The following is a 24,675-nucleotide window of genomic DNA, read 5'->3' as shown; positions in this document are numbered from 1 at the left end:
AATAGAGGTAAAATAAGGCACTTTTAGCTTTTAATAGCAATATGACTGACAGTTTCGACAAAGCTCTAACAGTTTAACTCTGTATTCAGTGTCTGTGCCTTTATATTACCAAAACGGAAACTGATGATAATGTAGGTCTAAAAGCATTATGGATGTGTGTGTCTTGCATCCTTTCATACATGCAAAATGTTGAAAATATAGACAAACAATAATCAGTTTCTGAAATATTTTACCCAAGAGAGGACGAAAGGAGTTTATTATTAGTTAAACTCTACATTAAATGAAAGACTCTACATTAAGTGGAAACAACAGTTTTATAAATGGGTCAGCAACCTCGAGAAAACTATATTTACAGTGCTTTTCTGTTAAAGAGAGCATAAAAAGGGATAAAAATAAGAAAGCATGCCTCAGAACATTTGAATCCATCATACTCTGTGCTCCTCACACCATCCTGCCGCTTCTGAATCCTTTTCAACTACTTACAAGCTAACCATCACCTAAAACAAACCACATCTGTCATTTTCTAAATACAACACAAATAAAAAAAACCTTCATTTGAGATACAAACAGATCAAATATATTAAACAAAGTCGATGAAAGAAAAAACAACAGAACAGCTCTACTTTTTTAGGACATATTGTGGTTATGTAACAGTGCATTTGAAAAGGGCACTTTATGTTTGGATAGAGTAAAGTAGCATCATACTGTACATGCTCATTAATCACACTCAGGCATAATGAGACACAAACAGTTACCGTAAAGCAACATTAAACATTCTCACACAGGACTCGAGCACAGCAGAACCACTTTCTGTCTGGATTCCACACAGGAAACAAAAACAGAGGTTTGTTTGGTGTGTGGGCTGCAGGATCCATAAAGCATCGCTTGTGTACAAAATGCAGACGACAGCAGACACGTCGAGAAACAAACATCTGCCATGAACAAACCTCAGACAGCAAACACTAGCACCATCAGACAAAGATGATTCTTACAACAGGATATTTGGATGGAACCTCTTATAAACAGCTGGATAATTCCTCACAAGTAGAGTTAAAAGGAAAAGTGGCATACCACAGAGTGGATCCTTTACAACGTTGTCTGTAAATTACAGGAGGCTTGTGTTAGTGTGTTAACATTTCTTGAGGTTGTGAGTCTGCCACATGCAGATCCGTCTTCCCTCCTCTAACTCCTTCGGATCCCATCGGTGTCGGATCTGTGGTTTGGTCCTCAGCGGTGAGCTTAGAAGATGGTGCTCCAGCGTTTTGGGGGTGGACGGGACTTGGCTTCTCCCTGGAGAGGAGGAAGATGGGGAAATTGAGAAAAACACAGCTTTGTCTTTCCCCAGCTTGCAGATGAGAGCAATCTGGGGTTAAGTTGCAGTTTAAACTGTGGTGAGAGTCCATCTAAGGGTTGATTGTCGAGTACTTCACATTCAGATGATTCAGATGATCCACACTGAAAATAAATCCTCAAGAGTTGAGGTAGATAATATTTGTAGAATAATGATCAGTGGATATTTAGGTTTACATGTATTAACAAAAATAATGAAAATGTTGCTTTATAGCTTGTTAGTTTATTATAATGATGGTGCTGCTGAAAGCATGTTGATGAATTAAAATGACTAAAATCGTTCATACTGACATGGTGAATAATTTTGGACACAGTTTTATTACTCACTGATCTCTGGTGAGAGCATCACTGTTGCATTTGAGCAAGCAGACAGGAAACAGCATTTGTGAAGCCCAGTTTTATAGAAAAAAGTGGAGATTTTCTGTGTTAAAACAGGCAAACATGCAGCGAGCTCACCAGGTTGAAGATTCTGGACAGCGTGCTTTGGTCTCTGCGTCTCCTGATTGGGGACTTTGTGCTCTCGGCACGCGACGACGAGGCCTAAAAAAAGATGCTCTATAAGCAAAGATGGAGACCTGAAAGCAGAGGCTGAAGCCTTTAAATGCTGAACTCCTTTTACATTACCAGTGTCTTTTCCTTACAAAATGAGTTGAAATGTCTGACTACTTTAATAAATTACCAACACAAATCGATGGCTGGAAGTGTTTTGTTATGAAGAACAATTGTTGCTGTTGTTGGACAAAAAACACATACAGTAACGACTAAATATGTTCTTTTTTTGAAAAAGAAAATGAGGAAAGAAAGGCTCTTATTAATGCTTAAACCTTGGCATGATTTGGATATTTTCCACATTTCTAGATAGAGTGAGATTTTTGTACTTGGATCTATTTTTTAAATTACAGTTCCAGTGTGCATTGGTTCAGGTTAAATATCCCTTTTGGACATTAAAATAAAAACAGGGTTAGATTTAGTGGTGATACAACATCTCAAATGCCTTAAAGGTACAGTGTGTAAGAATGACTAAATTCTAGTGGTAAAGATGGGCTAGAAATTTCTTTAAATGCCAAACACAGTTAGGAATGAACGGTGGCTGTCAGTAGCCAAATTTCCTCAAGACATGTTTTCATCTGCAAGTTGCTTCAGGTGCAGCGATGACTGCACAGCAAGTAACTACCTGAAAATCGTGTTTATGTGTATTGTCTTCCAGGTGCTTTTTAAGGCGTAACTTATCCCAAATGGTGCTCTAGCTACTGCTGCAGTTTAAAGGTTAGAGGGTTCTCAAGTCACACAAGCTGAGGACGTTTAAAGCCATCCAGGCTGTGATTTATGTGACACAGTCTAGCAGTGGTCTTAATGGAGGTAGATCAAAGTGTCATCTGCATATGAATTAAAAAAGATGTCATACTTTCATAACATAGAGCCTAAGGGGAGTTTGTGAATAGAAAATAAAATGGGTCCAGGAAAAGATCCTTGCGGAACTCCACATTTAAAAAGGGCTGAAGAGGAAACAGATTCTCAGAGACTTCAGGGAATCTGTTTCCTCTCATTTCTTTTGATTATACATCATTCATGGTTGGCTTATGTATTAAATGTGATGTAAAAATAAATTTGACTTCCCTTACAGATATTAAACCATTTTTATTCCATGTTCTAACAGACTTTTTATTTCTTTTTAATTGTATTCGGCCAATTTCATGAGCTTTATGGGTCTTTGTCTCAAGTGGAGGAGCTGAAAGTACAGTATGTAGGAATTGCTGACATCTAGTGGTAAAGATGGGCAGAGAAATGACTAAATGCCAAGCACTGTTGTGAATGGATGGTGGCTGTTAGTGGCCAGAATTCTTCCAGACATGGTTTCATCTGCCTTTTAAGCCGTTACTTATCCCAAACAGTGCTCTAGCTCCTATCAAACAAAGCTGGTACTGCAGTTTTAAAGCTTTACAGAGTTGTTTGTCCATTTAAAGACACCGTAGTAAAAATAATGCCACAAATATGGCAGCTGCCATGTAGGTAGACCCATGGCAAGTAAACGGTTCATTCTAAGAGAATAAAAACCAGTTATTTTGATTAGAGACCAACAGAAACAGATTTTAATGGCATATTAATTTTTTTGTCTTTTTTGATTTTGTTTGACATTGCACCTTTAAGGTCTCTAAAAATGTCTTATTTTATCACTTTAAGCCGCAGGTATGTGGTTTCTCTGCAACAGCAGCACAACATTTGAGCTGTTATGAAACAATATCACAAGTGAGACATTAAGGAAGGAAAACATGAACCAGAACAGGACCAGAGTCACTAACAGCAACCTTTAGGAGAAAGAAAAGGGCAGAAGTGGACAAGACAGGGTCCACATGGAGCTGAGGATGTGAAAGGATTATTGCTGAGAAATGACCCACAAATGGCCGTCTGCGGTTGCTGCTCTGACAAGAGGACACAGAAAAGGGTCGGTGAGTCATTTCTGGCACAAAGACATGGAGGTGTTACAGAGAATAGGATGTGTGAAAGAGAAGAGGAGGAGGAAGGTGATGCTGGCCACGAAGTCCTAAGAGAAAGTGTTTACCGGTTCATAAATAGTCGAGCGGTTGCAAAGTCATCCAGAAGCAGTGAGTCGCTCTGGATTGAAGCAAAGAAGGGTTATTGAAATGTAGTAAAGTACCAAAAATGCACGTAATTATGTTAAATGAATAATCTTTCAATCTCCAATATCGTCATGTGATTTTCTGTGACATGTATTGAGCTTTTCAGTCCCTGCTGGTGAATCAGCACAGCCTTTGAATATGATCTGATTCCACATGAAAGACATTTCTCTTCAAGGCGGAAAGCAGTGAAACACAAAGGAGGAGACGGGACGAGTGTGAAGGTTAGGCAGCAGGTGCACTGCAGACAAAGAAGGAGTTGAGAGGAAGCTCTCCACAGACACATTTAAATGAGACGACTGCTCAGAGCAGCGCAGTTTGCTTCCAGGAAGATGGTAACGTACCAAACCCAAGACGTCTCTCCACTGGACATGAAAAAGAAAAAGACAGCGTCATGATGAGAGGAAGAAGAATCTGATGCATCCATGTCAGATCAAAATGCAACTTGGAGGCAAATAAAATTAAATTTGATTTACCTTCTTTGCAGTTCCAGGGATCCTCAAGGGATTCTGGTCCTGGAGGGCTGGTGTACTGCAGGTTTTAGAGGTTTCCCTGCTGCAACACACCTAATTCAGACTTAGACTTGTGCAGAGCTTGATGTTAATTCTCCGCACAAGTCTGCTAATTACCCACTGATCTGAGTCAGGTGTGTTGCAGCAGGAAAACTTCTAAAACCTGCAGGACATAGTCCCTCCACGACCAGAATCCCTTGAGGATCCCTTGTCTAGACCTTTTTGGTCATGAGCAAATTGTTTGACAAAAATGAATTAACGAGAAGTCCTTGATATAATATGACTGCATTTTTAAAATTTCTTTACCAGAGCTGGGCCAAGGCATAGCCCCACGGGGGCCAAGGCCCCACATCTCCAGGTGCCCCCCCCATAATGTGGTTGAAATGTCGAGATATCTTGATCAAAAATTAAATTAATGTGGCCCACAAGGAAATTACTATAATGCAGGCTTTCTGTATGAGGACCACCTCTGGCCCACGAAATATTTATGCTATAATTCATATCCAGGCCAACAACTGGCATCTGGACCACATGTGGCCCAAGCCAGGCTGGCAGCTGACATCTGATTTACTTCTGGCCCACACAACACTTGCCGGTGCCATAACTGGGCTGTAAGTGCCCATGTGTGGGCTGGATTCGGCCCAAACCTGTCTGCTATCCGGGGTGTTTTTTGTGCAGCAGAGTTCTGTAGAATCTTTGAGGTTTACTAACATAAGAAGTCAAGGACAAGTTGGCTACCGTTTTAAGTTCTTTTGTTTGGGAAAGCTGCATTGTTGCACACTTCTGAACCTCTGTTCCAACTTTTGAAAACAAAAGTAAACAAACTAGTTTACTTGTTCTAAATGTGTCCTGATGTTTTCTCTTGGTTGGTACGCCGCCTGCTTACTTCACACTGCATGTCCAACAGTATGATGAGAACCAGGCAGACAGTTCATTTGCCCTTTTGTGTTTCTGAGTCAAAGGGATTACAGCACGGGTGTCAAACATATGGTCTGGGGGCAAAGAGCAGTCCACAAGAGGGCCCAGTCTGGCCTGTAGGATGAAACTGGTAAATGTGAAAATGACATAGAAGAAATGAACTGTCCTGTAATCTTGTTTTCCAGTTTTTTCCAATGTTTCCAGGTGAGGTTTCATTTATTTCTGTTTAAATGTAAAACATTTCCAAGCCAGCAGGAAAATTTCTTCCATCTTTTCTGGCTTCATAGACGTGACTTCAGTTTGTATGACGAGGTGAGTCAGTTCAGGTGTCAGATTACTACACACATGTGGAAATGCACACATATGTACATTAAAATAAGGTCTAGATCAGAAAAAGTTGCTCTGATCATATGACATACTGGATTTTCCCTTCCAGATACCTGGGATTGAGTGTTAGCTGGTTTATAGATCCATGCTGGTCTGGAAGTTGTAATTCATGTAAATGAGTAAATATGTAAAATAAATAAAATAAATAAAAGGTAAAAAAATAAAAACAAAACAGACATAAATAAATCTATCAAATAAAATAGCTGTATATAAAAATACTAAATATTTTCATGAAATTAATAGAATTTTAAACGATAGAATTTAAAAAATACTTTATATAAATATAAACATTAATATTTTAGATAAATATAAATGACCATATATTTGTATTTATATGTAAAGCAAAACAGATTATGTATATATTTAAATACCAAAACATAAATACATTTTTATATATTAACTATTTTAAATATGTAAATGATAAACTGAGGCAAGATGTTGTTGAAACTGAGCTTATTTTTCTCAAGACTTTCAGGTTCATAACGTTTTTAAAGGATAGTTTATTATATGAAGACATATTTATAATGTAATTGTAAGTTTTTGGACTTTTTTTGGACAAAAATGTTATTTTTGTTTTTATTTTTAGGTTATTATGCTGCTGTTTTACTGCTCCGGCCCACTGTATGTGGCACCAGGACTAACATGAGTTGGTTTAAAGCTAAAATAAATCATGACGCCGATTTCTGAATTTAATTTGTTAAACTGCCACCAGGTGGCACCAAACCCAGAAATGTTCAGTTCTGACATATGGCAAGTAGAAGGCAACCACTGACAACAGAAACCCGAGGAAGATGAGGAGGAGGAGGAGGCACCATGGAAACAAAAATGTGTCTTTGAAATAAAAGGAAAAGATGTTGGCTTCTTGAATTTTTTAAAAACATCTGAATAACCCACAGCTTCACGTCTGGAAGCTCTACAACACAGATGTGGTGAAAAATGAGACTCACCTTAGGTTTAGGAGGAGGAGAGGAAACCTGCACGAGAAGAAAACAACAAGCAACAACAACAACAATAAAGTGACTGATTGTACAGAGCGAGAAAGTTCAACAACAAGCTGAGCTGCAAGAAAGAAAAGCTGGAGCTTCTCGTGCAAATTTCCCCGTTTTCCTTCTTTATCTGCATGTAAATGAAAACATCAGGCAGCTCTGTGACCAGCGCAGGGAAACAGCTGCTGAGCCCAGATTTACATGCAGGGAAAACTCTCATTGTGAAGTAAACAGGGACGTGATTTGTTCTGCTTTCTGACACCACACTAACCTCTCCTGTTCTGGTTGTTGGTTTTAAATCTTTGCATCAGTTTGACTCTGAAACAGAGACTTCAGAGGGAAAACTTGTGTGAGGTTTGATGCTGAACTTACGATGCTCCTGAAGAAATGCACCACAGCGTTTTCATTGGTCCGACGGCGAGCAGAGGACTGCTGGGGTGAGGCGGCCAGGTGACCTCTGAAGGAGCCCTGAGAGGATCAACAAGTCATGGAGCTCAACACAAGTTCATTTGCAATTTGGGCCAAACAAGTTGAAATTAGCACGACGGCTCACAGCTCAGCCAATCATAACGCCAATAAACCAATAAATGTTTATTTTCTTCCACTTCTCTTTAAGTTTTATCTGAGGAAATGAGCAAAGTAAACCTCAGAAAGATGCATGCCTTTGTGTTTTTATGTTGTATTACAGATGCTGCAGAGGATGAGCCAGAGATGGAGCACAAGCACATTCTGGCATGTTTGTGCTGCATCAGCTCAGAAAAACAAGCCTGGATGTGGGATGAAAGTGGTCCGAGGGGCCCCTCCCACCGCAGGCTGTAGGACGTTGGATCTTAAGACGCTTTGTTGGAGGTTTTCTGCAGTTTGTGGTCAGACTGAAATTACAGACTAAATTTACCCAAACAATGAAGCTGAAATGCATCCGCTCCCTCTCTGATAGGAACAGCACAATTATACATGTTTTCATTACAACATGACAGAAAAAAAGACTTTGAAATGATGAAGATGCTCAAAATCATTTTCTCAATTTGGAATAATATTTTTTATGTGTTCTGTCTTTCTTTTTTTTAACCAATCCAAGTTTAAATTGAGCCATAGGCAATTATTTATTCATTCCTTTTTAAATTGGCTGAACACAGTTATTTTAAATTGGATTAACATGGATTATTTTAATTGGATCACAATGAATTGGCTTGAATTGATTATTTCTGTAAAAATGCCCAACGATAACTGTGTTGTGAATTAATGCTGTACAAATGAAGCTGAACTGAAGTTTGAGATATTATCTCAGCATCAGCATTGAATTAAAAAAAATCTAAATAATAAAATAATAGATTTTATAAAAGTTATTTTATAGTTTAATACTATAAAAATAATAATTTTAACTTCATTCTATATAAAAAGAAAATATGGTCAAATATTGAAAGAAATAAAATGCTATTTAAATTTTTTCTGCTTCTCACTTTGTAATAGCAAACTTTTTAAAAGTTTTACTTCCCTTATAAATTTCCCAACTATAAATTCAGACATTACAGCAGCGAGTAGCAAGTGGTAGACAAGTATAGTAGAAACAGAATGAAAATACTTCAATTAAACCTTCACAGGAAAAATGATAATTTAAAAGATTAAAAACCTTTTTTTGCAAGGGAGTCCTGGTCCAAGATAGGCAGCAGTAAATGTGGTGTATTTTTTACAACAACAGATTTAAAAAGTAATAAAACATCCCAGATAGCAGGAATTTGGAAAATATTGCCAGTGAACGATGAGGGGAGACTCAGGTATGATCTGACTTTTTGATCAAAGTTTAATCTTCACCTAAAAGAAGCTACCGGATTCTCACCTTGCTCCTCTTCTTTTTGTTGCCTCCAAAGAATTTGCTAATCTGATCCATCAGACCGGGATTCTTCTTTTTCCGGCCGAGCCCGAAGCCGCTCTGCCCTGAGGTGCCCGCTGTAGCCATGATAGGTGCTTCCGTTGGTGGTCCTCTCCTGATCCAGTCCAGAACCCACAGTGCCGACACCCAGCTCTGCCGCTCCTTCAGGATGTCTGACGCCCAGGGGCTGTCTTTGAAGGTGTCATCTCCTCGGCCCCCAGGGGCACCATGGGACACGAGGAGGGTCAGGTCAGGGTGGGGTTGGGGGGGCTACATGGCTCTGGCTCAACTCCAGACATTCTTCGGAGCTTCAGAGGCTGTGTCAGTCACTGCCGCCCTCCACATGGGCCCAGCCATTGTTCCTCTCCCCATCTGCCTCACCCCGGCCTCAGGGACAACAAGGGTTATCTCTGAGCCTGAAGCCTGATGCAAACGACCCAAAGCACTGTGCACCCATTGTTGGCTCGCCCTCGTATATCTTCTAAACGCGCTGAGGTTAACGTCACTAGATTAACACATGCACTGAAAGATTACACTGTGCAAGATCCGAAAACCTTCGTGGAGGAGCTGAGGCTCAGAGTCCAAAGATAACTCGGTGACTTTGCATGTTTGGATTCCCAGTTTCACTAAGAAAGCAGATTTAATTGCATAGCACCTTTTGTGTCAGAGTAGACACATGAGAACTGGGGTGATGCGACAATGATTCGGGGTCTTACTGACCGGCCTGCAGCAGAGTTTTGGACCAGCTGTGAACAGGAATAAAGAAGGTGCACTCGTCTCAGCATAGCGATATAAAAGCTTAAATAGTTTTTTCTTATTCTTACTTGGGGCCTATTTTTTACAGCCTTTCTCAGGTCATTTGAAGATGACACTTAAATTTCGGTGTGATTATTTCAGTTCATGGTACTTTTTCCATCTATAGCAACTGAAAATTGTATTTTCTTTGCAAGGGTAACATGAAATATAAATAAATAAATATAAATATAAATAAATATAAATAAAAATAGTGCTTTTAAAATGATAATAAAATGCATCAAAGTAAATAAAAATAAGATTAAAATAAATATTTTTAAAATGATGATTAGACTACAAATTAATACAAAATTTATTAGTTTTTCAACCGAAAGAACTTTGTGCTGAAAAACCTTCATTAAACAGGTAAAATATCAAAACACATCATCATCACTGAGGCTGGGAGCATCGTCTTAACAACATGACAGCTGATAGGCTACCACGAGCATGTGACACAGAAGTAATTTAATTTTATGATAAGTTTATAATTGTACTTTTATTGCCTAAAACTCTGAGAAATGAAAAGAAATGGCATGTTGTGTAACAGCACAGGGGTATTTAAAAAAGCATCAAACCCAGTGTTGTGACATGTTGACCCCAGAGTATCTATACATCCCTACCTTGTATCAAATGACCAAGAAACCTGATAATGTTATTTGGAACCTGATTTGTCATAAAAACCAGAACTTCAGTTTTATTAAAATTAAGTTTTTATTGTCATTTTAAACTTGCAATGAAATTTAGTTGTTGACAGTCATACAGCAGCAACGGAGATAAGAACTATTATATATAAAATAGAGAGAGAGAGAGAGAGAGAGAGAGAGAATAAAACTGGGCCAAGGATTGGTCCCTGGGGAACCCCACAAGTCAGAGGTGACATCATGAGTTAGAACAAAAAGTTGTATATATACGAAGAAAACCACTTTAATCCTTCACCTGAGATCCCGTCCCATTTTTTTAATCAATCAGGGAGGATATTATGATCAACATTAGTAAATGCAGCAGTCGATTACAAAAGAACTAAAATAAAAATTTCATCAAGATGTAAATGAATGAAAATATCGGTTGCTTCTACGTTATTGTTTCTGTATCTTTGTTGATCCAGTCTGTGATGCAACTTTAGATATTGCAGCAACTTTAAGACCAAAACAACCCAAGAAGGATTTAAATTCCTAACTTTGTGTTTAAAATCCTAATTTTGTGTCTAAAAATCCTAACTTTGTGTTTACAATCCTAACTTTGTGTTTTAAATCCTAATTTTGTGTCTAAAATCCTAACTTTGTGTCTAAAAATCCTAACTTTGTGTCTAAAATCCTAACTTTGTGTCTAAAAATCCTAACTTTGTGTTTACAATCCTAACTTTGTGTTTTAAATCCTAACTTTGTGTTTACAATCCTAACTTTGTGTTTTAAATCCTAACTTTGTGTTTAAAATCCTAATTTTGTGTCTAAAATCCTAACTTTGTGTCTAAAAATCCTAACTTTGTGTTTACAATCCTAACTTTGTGTTTTAAATCCTAACTTTGTGTTTTAAATCCTAACTTTGTGTTTAAAATCCTAACTTTGTGTCTAAAATCCTAACTCTGTGTTTAAAATCCTAACTTTGTGTCTAAAATCCTAACTTTGTGTTTAAAATCCTAACTTTGTGTCTAAAATCCTAACTTCGTGTTTAAAATCCTAACTTCGTGTCTAAAATCCTACCTTCATGTCTAAAATCCTAACTTTGTGTTTAAAATCCAAACTTTGTGTTTTAAATCATAACTTTGTGTTTAAAATCCTAATTTTGTGTTTAAAATCCTAACTTTGTGTTTTAAATCATAACTTTGTGTTTAAAATCCTAACTTTGTGTTTACAATCCTAACTTTGTGTTTTAAATCCTAATTTTGTGTCTAAAATCCTAACTTTGTGTCTAAAAATCCTAACTTTGTGTTTACAATCCTAACTTTGTGTTTTAAATCCTAACTTTGTGTTTAAAATCCTAACTTTGTGTCTAAAATCCTAACTTTGTGTTTAAAATCCTAACTTTGTGTCTAAAATCCTAACTTTGTCTAAAAATCCTAACTTTGTGTTTACAATCCTAACTTTGTGTTTACAATCCTAACTTTGTGTTTTAAATCCTAACTTTGTGTTTAAAATCCTAACTTCGTGTCTAAAATCCTACCTTCGTGTCTAAAATCCTAACTTTGTGTCTAAAAATCCTAACTTTGTGTTTACAATCCTAACTTTGTGTTTTAAATCCTAACTTTGTGTTTTAAATCCTAACTTTGTGTTTAAAATCCTAACTTTGTGTCTAAAATCCTAACTTTGTTTAAAATCCTAACTTTGTGTCTAAAATCCTAACTTTGTGTTTAAAATCCTACCTTCGTGTCTAAAATCCTAACTTTGTGTTTAAAATCCAAACTTTGTGTTTTAAATCATAACTTTGTGTTTAAAATCCTAATTTTGTGTTTAAAATCCCAACTTCGTGTTTAAAATCCTAACTTTGTGTTTAAAATCCTAACTTTGTGTCTAAAATCCTAAGTTTGTTTAAAATCCTAACTTTGTGTCTAAAATCCTAACTTTGTGTTTAAAATCCTAACTTTGTGTCTAAAATCCTACCTTCGTGTCTAAAATCCTAACTTTGTGTTTAAAATCCAAACTTTGTGTTTTAAATCATAACTTTGTGCTTAAAATCCTAATTTTGTGTTTAAAATCCTAACTTCGTGTTTAAAATCCTAACTTCGTGTTTAAAATCCTAACTTCGTATTTAAAATCCTAACTTCGTGTTTAAAATCCTAACTTCGTGTCTAAAATCCTAACTTCGTGTCTAAAATCCTAACTTTGTGTTTAAAATCCTAACTTCGTGTGTAAAATCCTAACTTCGTGTTTAAAATCCTAACTTCGTGTTTAAAATCCTAACTTCGTGTTTAAAATCCTAACTTTGTGTCTAAAATCCTAAGTTTGTTTAAAATCCTAACTTTGTGTCTAAAATCCTAACTTTGTGTTTAAAATCCTAACTTCGTGTCTAAAATCCTACCTTCGTGTCTAAAATCCTAACTTTGTGTTTAAAATCCAAACTTTGTGTTTTAAATCATAACTTTGTGCTTAAAATCCTAATTTTGTGTTTAAAATCCTAACTTCGTGTTTAAAATCCTAACTTCGTGTTTAAAATCCTAACTTCGTATTTAAAATCCTAACTTCGTGTTTAAAATCCTAACTTCGTGTCTAAAATCCTAACTTCGTGTCTAAAATCCTAACTTTGTGTTTAAAATCCTAACTTCGTGTGTAAAATCCTAACTTTGTGTTTAAAATCCTAACTTCGTGTGTAAAATCCTAACTTCGTGTTTAAAATCCTAACTTCGTGTTTAAAATCCTAACTTTGTGCTGTACTGATGATAAAACTGTTGCCATCAGATCTGCTGAATTTAAAGGTGCTGATGAGGAAAGTGATAATAACTGGCCTCTTTTCTGCGACTATGGAAGCTTCAGTAAAACAGAGTAGAAACTTTTCCATTGTACCACATCACTGCTCTACAAGGAGAGATGGTTGTGTTTCACCCGAACAAAGCAGGTTCTGTTGTGTCTAAGTTGTGTTAGAAAACACCCACTCAGCATCAGCATATTAATATTTTGGAACAGATGCTTTTTGTTTTGGTTGCTTCTTATTTCAACTTAGAGAGTAACTTTAGAAAAAAGTAAATAGAACCTTCCTGAAGTGGAAAAAATGTCTTTACAACTTTAGTGTTTCACAAAAACATAAACAGGCTGTATAATGTAATAAGACAAATTACTTATATAAAAAATGGGGATTTATTTTCTATAGAAAAAGTTTCACATGCGAGGACAAAGCAGCCCAAGCGCAGTGAAAGATGTTGAAGAGACTACCTGTAATCCTCCGTATCGAAGGACTAAATGAGATACTGGTCTGATCAGCGATGAGCTGCTGCAGTCTACTGACAGGCCAGCGAGAAGCTGATTATTAGTGACCTCCTGGATGGAGGAAGCATATTCAGAAAACAAGGAATGTGGCAGTTTATTGTCCTGTCACCCACAGAGGACTCGCCAGAGCTTAGAGCCAAACGGCTGCTGAAGCCTTTAATTATTAATAATTATATGACAGACTCTCACAAGCAAAGATAAACAGAAGCTGACAGATTCCAGTCTGAGCTGATGGACATGTTTCTGGTTTTAGTTGAAAACATGTTGTAAATACATCTCTCTTCACAGCAGAAACATGAACATTAGAACACAAATTTGATTTAGTTGTACTACACCTGCACCCCAGCTGGAACTAAATTATTATCTCCAATAAATGATATTACAGCAGGTAAATGTGTCTAAATAAACAACTTTGTGAAGCCACAGTGGTCTTATTGTTCTAACTTGCATGTAAACATTTAAAAGGACTAGCTATCTTTATAAATACATAAAATGTAACCCTATCTACCAGTAAACCAGAAACATTGAACTCTGAACTCCTCCATCAACACTTATCAGACACAGAAGCTGCATTATTTAAAAAAATAAAATGATAAAATAAAAATAAAAACTGATGTTTCTGTTGCCACTGAATCACCTGGTTCTGTATTTTGCACTGTAGGTTTGCATGTTTATGCATTGGGACATAAAGAAAAAAATGTTTATATTCACAGACATACTCATTTGTATTGTATTTTTTTTACTGTATTTTTCATACTCTGTTTTTCTTTTCTTTAAATTATTCTTTGTATTTTTCCACCGCAGGATGGAGAGAAACGTCCTTTTCTATTCTGTGTATGTGCTCACATGTAATTCTGTATTTTTAATGGAAGTTGGTGAAGAGATGGAAGTCATGCGATCAGGAAAGAGTGGGTTTGTTAACATGAAGAGACTTTTTCTGCCTGGAACTTAAAGAGGGAAACATTTCTCTTTGTCCATCAAAACCCCCGCAGATGGTCAGAAAATGGTGATTTTTTGGACGATAAAAATAGTCGTCTTTCAGCAGAGGAGTCGTTTTTCCGTGTTCACGGGAAGACATCATCTGTGTTTACATATTGTTTCGGACTTTGTGTACCTGGTTTGTTGTCTTAACTGTGTTTGTTGGTGATAGAAATGGTTTTACTGAGCTGGTAGCTGAGATTCTGGACTTTCTGTGGATACCACACATGTTTATAGTTACATCTACAGACCTGACGCTACACCTGGAAAACCGGATGTTTCTAAAATGAGAAATTCCAAAAATCCTGGTCTACAATTCCCAGTCTGTTATTTGATTTCTTTTTGGAGTACATACGTATTTTGTTGAACATGGCGGCACATTAGCAGCTAATGTGGAGCTAATAACACAGACTACACATAAAGGTTTCACTTTGTTTAAACTAATGTTCGCTCAGAGTTAAGATGGCAGCACTTCTGTCTTTTCAACCCCTTAACACCTAAATGTATTAATTTTTATCAAAACAAAATAAATACTGTAAAAAAAAAAAAAAAAAAGGAGAATAATGCTGGAATAAAATGAACCGTTAAAAAAATAAACCATTAAATAAAATTCCATTAATTATATTAAATAAATACAAATAATTTTTAAATAGATAATATAAAAATATATACACAAAAAATAATAAAAAGTTAAATCAATAAAAGAAATTTGAAGCTGATCAATCATCAAATTTGATTATTGCAAATTAGCAGGAAAACCCATCAAGAGGTTAAAGTAATGCTGTTTTCTGCTACGAAGACGTCGGAATATTTAAAAAGAAAATCTGTTTTTATCTAATCTGACATAATAAACTGCCATTACCTGATGAACCATAATCAGATTATGCTGCCTACATGATCAAACAAATAATATAGTAACTCTGAAAATCAGATTTTTGGTGGGCAAGTAAATAGGCTTGTTGGTGCATTTCTAATCATTTTCATCAGGAGACGGAGGACGCGTCCTAACCGGGTGGTTGATAACACCACTGGCCGTCCCTCGTCTCTCTGCAGATGGCTCTTCACTCTCATGACCTTTAATGGACATCCTGGTGTTTACCTGCAAGTTAGGGACACCTGGCACATCTTTTCAGTTAGCATTAGCATTTATCAGCCTAAGAAAAAATTCATGGTCTGAGTACATGTTCATAGATCTAATGGAGAGTTTTTGTAAAAAAGAACTTAAAAATTCTTAAGAAGATATTGATAAATGAGCATAAGTCTTATTATTTGCAATTAAATAAACATTTTTTTTATCTGTTAGCAACTCATTCAGATCTGTGACTCAGAAGAAATAAAAAAATCTCATAAAAGGAGCAACATGAGGTCTCTATTTGAACTCTTCCACTCAGAAATCTTGAACATGTGGGCGAATATTCATATCATGCAGTCTATGGAGCCAACATGGCGGCTGGTTTCCTGCATTAGTGCACTAAAATGGGGAAAGACTCGACGGGAGACATTTTTGTCCGCTCTGCCTTGTACACAGTGCTGCGTCTGTTCGCCCTGCAAGGCCGGATCAGTGCAGCGCCCGCGGGCCTGACAGCGGTAGGGTGCAGGAATGCAGAGAGTGGGCTGACCACGCTGCTTCTGCCCTCGTGCCCAGAAGAGTCTTGGATTTGTTCCTGGGCTGGAGGGCTGAGGCAGAGCAATGGGAAAACAATAGTGGCCATGTAAGAGAGCTGTGGGACACAAACATGGGAGATATCCTTGAACCCCGACAGGAATGTTGATCTAGACCAGGACGCCCACTGGGAGAGGCAGCTGAATATCTCCTTCTGGAGGGAAGGGGAAAGAAAGCCTCCCTCTGTCCTGTCACATGTGCACAGAGTGACCACATGAAACACTCTGGCTCCTTTTACAGCATTTAGTTTAAACAGTTTTTATGACTTCTGCAACCTTACTGAGCAAACACAGATGCAGCCTTCGGCCTGGGAGGTTCCCACAATCAGAATCAGTTTGAAGTTGTCACAACACGAACCGCTGCTGAAGCACATGTGAATAAAAATGGTTAAAGATTAACCTAAAGTGAAATGCATACAGATCAGGGATCAGGGAAATACACAAAAGTTTTGATCAAAAACCCTGAGCTTTGCAGCACCAATGCTACATCAGCCTGGAAAAGCATCTGCATTCAGGCCTTGGTCTCATTTCTGATCATTTTTTTTCACAGCTTTGCCCAGAAAAACCTAAGACACTGACGCAAGAGCAACAGTTTGATGTTAGCCGGTGTTAGCCATGTTAGCTATTCAGACTAGCCTGGACAACATGACCTAGCTTATCATGATGCAACAACACACAAACTTTATGCTAATATTAGCATGTTGAAGCTGGTGTAAAAAGGTGAGCATGACCTCTAAAACCAAGCTGATTGGAGTTTTTCCTGTTGCATGTGGAAGTGTATTTATGGGGTTCCAAATGTAAAACTGTTGTTTAAAAGTAGTAGCTTACATGTTTTTAATGATCACTTCCTCTTATTTAGCTAATTTTCCTTACATTTAATATGGAAATGAACTTAAAACAATGTGAGTGGCCCACGGTTGTCAGCCTGCTCAGCAGGTTTGGGACTGAGCTGCTACAGATGGTCAAACTGATAAGTTTAGTCTCTTTTTTCCATTAACTGCTGTTAAATTCAGAACATTCGTGTAGGACATTACAGTCTGGAAAATGTGTTTCTGCAAAGAAAAATGAAGCTGCCTCCACCCGTCCTCATTGAAGATTGTGTTTCCATCCATGCAGGTAAACATTTTCACTGCACTCAAAGGCAGATGTTAGTGTTTTTATTTATTTATTCTTTTCATGTGATCATAAACAGGGACTTCTCTTCTGCTGAATGAGCGGCCTCCTTCTTTGCATGTTTGATTACATGAATGCAGTCAGCTGTGCAGGAGGTCTGATCAGCTGCTTCTCATCACCTGCCTCCACAAAAAGCCGGCTTCAACCACAGCTTCCCCTCCTACCAGTCTGTCTGACCCTGTGGGTTTCCCCATTGCCCAGTTTACGAGTCAGTGTGTGGTTTAAGCTAAACTTTCGTCTTTCTTCTGCTTTGGTAAGTCTGATCGTCTTCTGCCAAACCTTTCATCCTGAGCATCTGCTTCCTGTTAACATCTCTCTTTGGAGTAACCAGTAACAGTTTGACCAGTTTGGTGTTTAGTGCTCGGATTCTCACTTCATCCTTGATGAGGATATTTCTGTTTTGTGTATGTGAGCATAAAAATGAAAACAGCACAATAGTCCCTAGTTTATGCAAGTTAGTCATGTTAAAAGCCAGCATGCAAGTAATACTGGTTTAATGCGTTCCTAAAGCCCCTGTCGTTTGGTGCATGCAGTTCTCTGTGCAGCAGAATGCTGTAGAATGTTTGAGGTTGATTAATGGAAGAAATTGGGGACAAGCTGGCCACAGTTTTAGGCTGTTTTGTATTTGAAAACTGCATTTTTGCACACTTTTTAAGATTCAAAGACTTCTATCTGCTGTATGCACCAGACACACTGGAGAGTTGAAATGCTTTCTCTTACCAAAAATGAAAAAATATCTTTGTTTCATTTTTTTAACTGGTTAACTTGTTTTACTCTAAATGTGTCTGCTGATGTTTCCATATTAATTATGCCACACAATATTAAGAATTTGCAAATTAACCCTAGACCATGTTTTTGGGAATTTTTCACCCATTAAGGTAAAAACCCACACCCACAAGTGCCACCAGTATGATGTACAGTGTTTTACATTTACAGTGTTTGAAATGGCCATGCACCAGTAGAAACTAAGCATTATTGGGCTAAGGTGGTCTAGGGGGCCTTGTAAAAGTTTGGACTGGCCCTGTCTTTAATCCATCCATGACTCCAGTCCATGGGTTCGGGGTCAGATAAATTGTGCTGCGAGTGAAAAGCCTTTGTGCGTCTTTGTCACCCTGGATGACCGTTTGGTATCGACTGCAGATGCTACGAGATGACATCGCCATGACGCCCAGCTGCTGATGTCACCTTCCAGCAAGACTCTCCACTTCCTCCTCTCAAAGAAACGTCTACTTATCTCATTTTGCATTCAACTAAAACAAACCGCCCCTTTTTAAAAACATAAATCTGTCTCTGAAAGCAGTACGAGGACTTTCTGAGGCAGTTTGTGTCAGACTGAACTAAAAGCATCCGTTTGTAACTTAAATCCTTTTAAACAGAGTTCGACTTTGCAGCGATCCTCTTGGCGGGTAAACAAGTCGATGCAAATGTCTCGGTGGTTGAAAGCCAATGATTCCATCAGCATTTGGCAGGCAGCTATGCTCAGAGCTCAGAGCATAATGCTCTCATTTGTTTTGCATCTCAACAATATCACACTCTTGTTTCAAACTGAAGGCCAGAGGATGTTTCTGAGCCGCTGCTGAAGCTTTACTATAAATGAGTTAAGTTAGGAGAGAAAATTAGTTTTTTCTTTTTGTCTGTTCATCTGAGTTCAAAAGAACAGAGTTTCAGGTCGTTTGTGATTAAAAATGGTTCAGTTGTCTGGTTTTATTTTTCATCGTGGCATCTGACACAGATGGAAATAACATCTTTCAAATAACTGTTTTGGATTAAATTAAAATAAAATGTTTAATTCCAGTTTTTGCTATGTGAAACGCTTTAAAATCCATTTCCTTTTTCTTGTGACATTCACACATCTGAGACGGAGTTCACCCACCGATCTTAACATCTGTGACGTGTTAGCAGAAACCCTCAGAACGACTGAGATTTTACAAAGACTGCGACTCCTGCATGGTCACTATTTACAAGACTACAACTGCTTTCTTAGCATTTTTTTTGACAGCTGATACTGGACAGGGCTGATCTGCCCACAGCTCCACCATCTGCTCCTCTTTCTGGACGGTCCACCTACGACATTCATCACAAGTTCTTGTTTGTTTTGTGGTTTTTTTTTTTTTTTGTTTTTTTTTTTTCATCTGTTTTTTTTATTGTTCTGACCATAAGTACAATAAAGGCTTCATTATATGTCTGTGGCTCTGACTGTCAGGATTCCTGTTTCTGCTTTTGTCAGGGCTCATCTATTGGTTGTTGATTGTGTTAGCAGCGCTTTGACTCCAGTAATACTCCTAAGATTTACTAATGACTTTCAGTTTTTGTCTGCGACTGTAAAAATTGTTTGTAAGCCCAGCATAAAACAAAGTGGACCACATCAGTCCAGCTCTGAGGTCTTTACACTGGCTGCCGGTCCATCAGAGGATAGACTTTAAAGTTCTGCTGCTGGTCTATAAAGCTCTGAATGGTTTAGGACCAACATGCATTAATGTGTCATGATCGCTGCTCTGCAGGAACCTCCACTTCCTTGTTAAGCTCATCTGCTCCACCTGAGCTTCACCTGCTCCCCGCCCTTCACTTAAACCCTCTCCTGTTTCTGCTTCCCTGCCAGATGGTCAGCATTACTCACCCTGTTGATATCCAGCGTTTGTCTCTTGTTTCCGGATTTCTGTTACCGACTTTGCTACATCTCCTAGATTTCCTTGTGCCTGTTTCCTCGTTGGATTTTTCCTTCCCATTGCCCGTCTGGATTTGGACCCATGTTTGGACTGAGCCCTGTCCGACCCTGATAAGTAGTCTGATCTCTGCCTCTTTGTAGATGACCCTTGCCTGCCTTGTTACTACGCCTTTTGGATTGTGGGTCTCCCCTGTCCATGTCTGGAGCCTTTTTCAGGATTCTGTGTCCCAGTTTTTCAGGAACCTGCTGCCGTTCTGTCAGGCTGCATCCGGATCCTTCCCTGCTTTCCCAGTTACAATCAAACCATTCCTTGTTAAATCTCTGTTGGGTTTGTGGCTGAATTTCCGGGTCTTCCGTGATAACTCATTACACAATGACCTCTCGACCCAGTTTCTAAGTTGGCCAAATATTAAACATTTTCTTCCACGTATTTAAAAACAAAAGCGCCCGAACCTGATCGCTTTTCAGCGTGTACAGGATCAGCGTCCTCTCTACTTACAGGAGAGAGCTGAAAACACAAAAATCACTTCAAAGCCATTAAACAGTGAAGCAACAGACTAAAACATAGGGATATTTGACTTTTTGTACACTGTCAGAATGAACCTTCAGTCCATTATAACAGATAAACCTAATGTGACTTTCTGTAAAGTTTTTAAATGCACATGTAAAACTTTTCAATCTAAGTCTTTATTTCATAGCAAGTTGTTCTCTAACGAGGTTATTAACCACAAAAACCAAAAAAAAAAAACAGTGTCTGAACCATGAAGTTTAGTTCTGGTTCAGTGGCAGCTTGGATCTAAACACTCCTCCTCTTCATTCACATTTAGACTTCATCAGACCAAGACCACACCTAACACGTGACTAGTCAATAATATGTTGATATTTTATGTTGAGGTATACCCACCACACAGGTTTTGTTTGAGTAAATAGTTTGAGATGAAGGAAGTACCATCACATGATGAAATGTTCACATTCCTCAGTGTAGCATCAACTTTTTATAATTTCTATAAATTTCACCCAAAAGTTTAATATCTTCACCTTTTTGTGAGTAGTTGAAGCACAGGTAACCAGACCAGAGATGTCTACCTCTGGTCTTCAAGGTCTGCAGTCTTAGAGGAGGGATCCTCAATACTGGTCCCCGAGGGCCGGTGTCCTGGAGTTCTAGAAGTTTACCTGAAACAGACTCAAGCAGAAATTGATGTTACGTCCTGCACAAGTCTGCTAATTACCTGTTAGTCTGAGCCAGGTATTGATCGATACCAGCCTTGCACATTTGCGCTCCCCTGTGTGAACTTCTGATAGTAGGATGCACAAGAAGTCGGATTTCTGTCAAAACAAAGGATCTGATTGTCTTCATTAGGGGCGGCGTGGCTCAGCGAGGTGGAGCGGTCGTCACATAACCCGAGGGTTGTCGGTTCGATCCTCGGCCAAGTCAGGTTCATGTCGAGGTGTCCTTGGGCAAGACACCGAACCCCTAACTGCTCCTGATGGGTCGTGGTTGAGCGCCTTGTATGGCAGCTTCCCCCATCAGTGTGTGAATGGGTGAATGTGATGTATAATGTAAAGCGCTTTGGGTATCGTTCCAGGTACAGTAAAGCGCTATTTAAATATGGACCATTTACCATTTTTTAATAAATTTAAAAAACACAAAAACCTTGTGTTGCATTGTTGTCGTAGATTTTGTGAGGAAGGAATGGGTTAAATACATTTAAAGATTCAAGATAAAATCTGAGTCTGAATCGTCTTCAGTTGCAGATCACATAAAAGCTGATGTGTTCCAGTTTGGAGGAGCTTGACAGAAATGCTGGTTAGCAGCTGGTCAGAGAGCGGGAGCTTTTTCACATAAAAATTATGACAAAAAATCAAAAGACACGCCTCATACTTGTACACACACAGTCGCACACAAACTCACACACAAACAAACAAACAAACAAACCAAGCTTCATGCTCTAACTCACCTGGGCAGAATTTTCCATTTTCAAGCCAAAAGTCATTTCACAGGTTTCACTTGCTGTGCTTGAGCCCATTTCCTCCACTCATGAGGTGTGTTTGGAAGAACTGGACCAGCTGGCTTCTGGTTTTATTCATTGTGACACAGCGAACATCTGCTTCCTGGCACATGCAGCCGTCTTTGATGTGGAAATAAATCTAGTTTGTCCAGAGAACATGTTTATAATGTTTATATGAAACCACCAGACAGTCAACAAAAGTAGAAAATCAGACACAAAATGCTTTGAAACACCAGGCTTTGCCTGTCTTTATACCACAATCTTTTTTAAGGCATTTAATCATCTCTTTGTTTATATGGATTAACAAATCAGCTCGAATAGGAAGGGAATTTATGGAAAGGCCAAAATGTGAAGGTGGGCTCTCACTTCTGAATTTGTGTGCGTTTTACTGGGCTGCAAATTTTAATGTAATCTCTCTGTGGTTGAAAGATCATGGTAATGGGCCTCCCGCATGGTTCCAGATTGAAAGGGTCATGCCTATACTCACTCCCTGCTCTACTCTGCGCACCTTTACCACCACTAATCAACAAAATCAAGGATAATTTAATTGTAACTCAGTCGCAACGTATTATTAATCAGTTTAAAAAATGTCTAGGTATTCAGAATATCTCTACACATTCACCAATAATACGTAATCATCTTTTTCAACCATCTCTAATGGACAATGGCTTTAAAATTTGGTACCAAAAGGGTATTTGTTGTATTGAAGATCTGTACATTAATGACAATTTTGCCAGCTTTGAACAACTATCCAGAAAATTCGGCCTGACTAATAATCACTTCTTGCGATACATGCAAATTAGAGATTTAGTTCGCAAGAAGTTTAGTAACCTACCTCTACCTCCCCCTCCTTCCTGTTTGGATTCCTTATTAAGGGTGAATATGCGGGTTAAGAGCAGAATATCATTTATTTACTACCACATCATGGGTAGCTGTGACCTTTCTATATCACACATTCGAGAACAGTGGGAAAATGACTTGGGGGCCCAACTCTGATGATGTATGGAATGTGGCTCTTAGAAGAGTTCGCTCTTCCCCCATATGCTCTAGACACGCTTTAATGCAGTTCAAAGTATTGCACAGATTACACTTCTCTAAAGCCAAATTAGTGAGAATATTTCCAGATGTGGATCCACTGTGTGACAGATGTAAACAATTGCCTGCTACCTCCTATCACATGTGCTGGTCATGTCCAAAACTTGTCCCTTTCTGGTCTTCCTTTTTTGAAACGATTTCCAGGGCATTAGCTTATAATATCTCTCCTTGGTTGCTATCTTTGGTTGTCTCTCTGTTCCGACAGGGTCTGCTCCTCCAGCTTCTACACAGAGAGTCATTGCCTTTTCCTCCATACTAGCTAGGCGCCTGATTCTGTTCAAATGGAAGGCTGCTACTCTCCCTTCACACCATCACTTGATTCAGGACATTATGCAAAATGTTAAGTTGGAAAGGTTCAGATGTACCCTCAACGGCATTATTGATGCATTCCATAAAACCTATTGACTTATGTGAACAGTTTGCCTGGTCTGGAAGTGGTAATCTGAATGTTCTTAACCTTCCCCCTGGTCAACCTGGTAATGAGAAATGTTGGGCTTACTTAAAGCTGCTGGTGTTTTACCTGTTTATTTAATTATTTTTTCTTTGTCTTTTTTTTTATTTTTTTTATTCCAACACTGTGTAATAATTCGAATTGTTTTATGGGTTCGGTATTTCCTTGCCTTATTTTCTGTGGGCTTTGTTTGTTCTCTAAGATCACTGTTATATTACTATGAATACTAATGCTTTGTTTGATAACTGAAAAAATATAAATAAAATGTTAAAAAAATGCTTTAAAACGCATCTTACATGGATACAATCCTCCTGTAGTTTTCTTTCATAAGGGCTGAAATGCTGCAACACACCTGGTAGGAACTTCAGGTAAGAGTGGAGCATGAATCAAAATCGAAAACATGGAACCCAGAAAATATCCTAAAACACCCACAGACACCTCAACATGATACACTTCCCAGCCACTTCATGGCCCACCTTCTGGTACTGGGTTGGATCCCTTTTACCTTCAGAACTGCCTTAATTCCTGGTGAAATTGTTCCGTCCATCAATTTTCCACCACTCATCTGGGGCCAGGTTGCGGGGGCAGTGGCCTAAGCCAAGGCGCCCAGACTTCCCTCTCCTTGTCTGCTCCTACAAGGGAATCCTGAGGTGTTCCCAGCCCAGCCAAGAGACGTAATCCCTCTAACGTGTCTTGGGTCTTTTCTGGAGCTTCCTCTCGGTGGGATGTGCCCAGAAAATCTCTCCAGGGAGGCATCCTAACCAGATGCCCGAGCCACCTCACCTGGCTCCTCAGGAAGCAGAGGAGCAGCAGTTCTTCTCTGAGTCCCTCCTGTGTCACTGTGCTTCTCGCCCTATCTCTAAGGGAGAGCCCGTTCACCCTGCGGAGTGATTTCAGCCATTTTTATTCACTCTCGTTCTTTCGGTCACTACCCACAGGTGGAGAGGGTAGGGGCGTATCCCCAGAGTTTTGTCCTTTGGCTCAGCCTCATCTTCATCACGACAAACTGACAGAGTCCACATCACTGATCTACTTATAAATGTCCCATCCTTCCCTCCTCTACTTGGTCTAGGACCTCATTCCCAGCCCGGAGAGGAGACCCCACCCTTTCCCGGCTGAGTATCAAGTCTAGATTTGGAGGTGCTGATTTTCATCCCAACCTCTTCACACTCAGCTGAGAGTTGGAGCCTGATGAAGCCAACAGAACCACATCATCTGCAAAAAACAGAGACCCAATCCTGGGTCCTCAAACCAGAACCCCTCAAGACCTCGGC

The 24,675-nt window shown here is 38.7% G+C and overlaps 1 protein-coding gene across 6 annotated transcripts; it reads right to left on the bottom strand.

Moving 5' to 3' along the window:
• Nucleotides 1-240: 240 nt before the first annotated feature.
• On the bottom strand, nt 241-8,861 carry mbpa (myelin basic protein a). Of its 6 annotated transcripts, XM_042012597.1 has the most exons (8): nt 8,627-8,861; nt 7,162-7,257; nt 6,751-6,777; nt 4,331-4,351; nt 3,911-3,963; nt 1,807-1,890; nt 1,678-1,698; nt 241-1,290 (listed from the first exon to the last, which is right to left on the bottom strand). In XM_042012597.1, exons 1-8 carry the CDS (start codon nt 8,744-8,746, stop codon nt 1,122-1,124), a joined length of 591 nt encoding a protein of 196 aa, XP_041868531.1. In that variant the 5' UTR covers nt 8,747-8,861; the 3' UTR covers nt 241-1,121. The 6 variants fall into 6 exon arrangements, with proteins under 6 accessions (XP_041868531.1, XP_041868526.1, XP_041868527.1 ...); XM_042012592.1 differs by lacking the exon at nt 1,678-1,698 and having other exon boundaries at nt 8,627-8,838; XM_042012595.1 differs by lacking the exon at nt 3,911-3,963 and having other exon boundaries at nt 1,174-1,290; nt 8,627-8,838.
• Nucleotides 8,862-24,675: the final 15,814 nt, after the last annotated feature.

This window comes from Melanotaenia boesemani, chromosome 17 (genome assembly GCF_017639745.1).
Source record: "Melanotaenia boesemani isolate fMelBoe1 chromosome 17, fMelBoe1.pri, whole genome shotgun sequence".
Taxonomy (NCBI): domain Eukaryota; kingdom Metazoa; phylum Chordata; class Actinopteri; order Atheriniformes; family Melanotaeniidae; genus Melanotaenia; species Melanotaenia boesemani.
Note: the sequence above shows the minus strand (reverse complement) of the source record. Positions and strands in the feature narration are given on the sequence as shown.

Coding starts and splice junctions, on each gene's coding strand:
- mbpa (XM_042012597.1), bottom strand. CDS start 8,746: ATGGCTACAGCGGGCACCTCAGGGCAGAGCGGCTTCGGGCTCGGCCGG. Junction 6,778..7,161: donor TGCATTTCTTCAGGAGCATC/GTAAGTTCAGCA, acceptor CTTCTCGTGCAG/GTTTCCTCTCCTCCTCCTAA. Junction 4,352..6,750: donor CTCCTCCTCCTAAACCTAAG/GTGAGTCTCATT, acceptor TTTCATGTCCAG/TGGAGAGACGTCTTGGGTTT.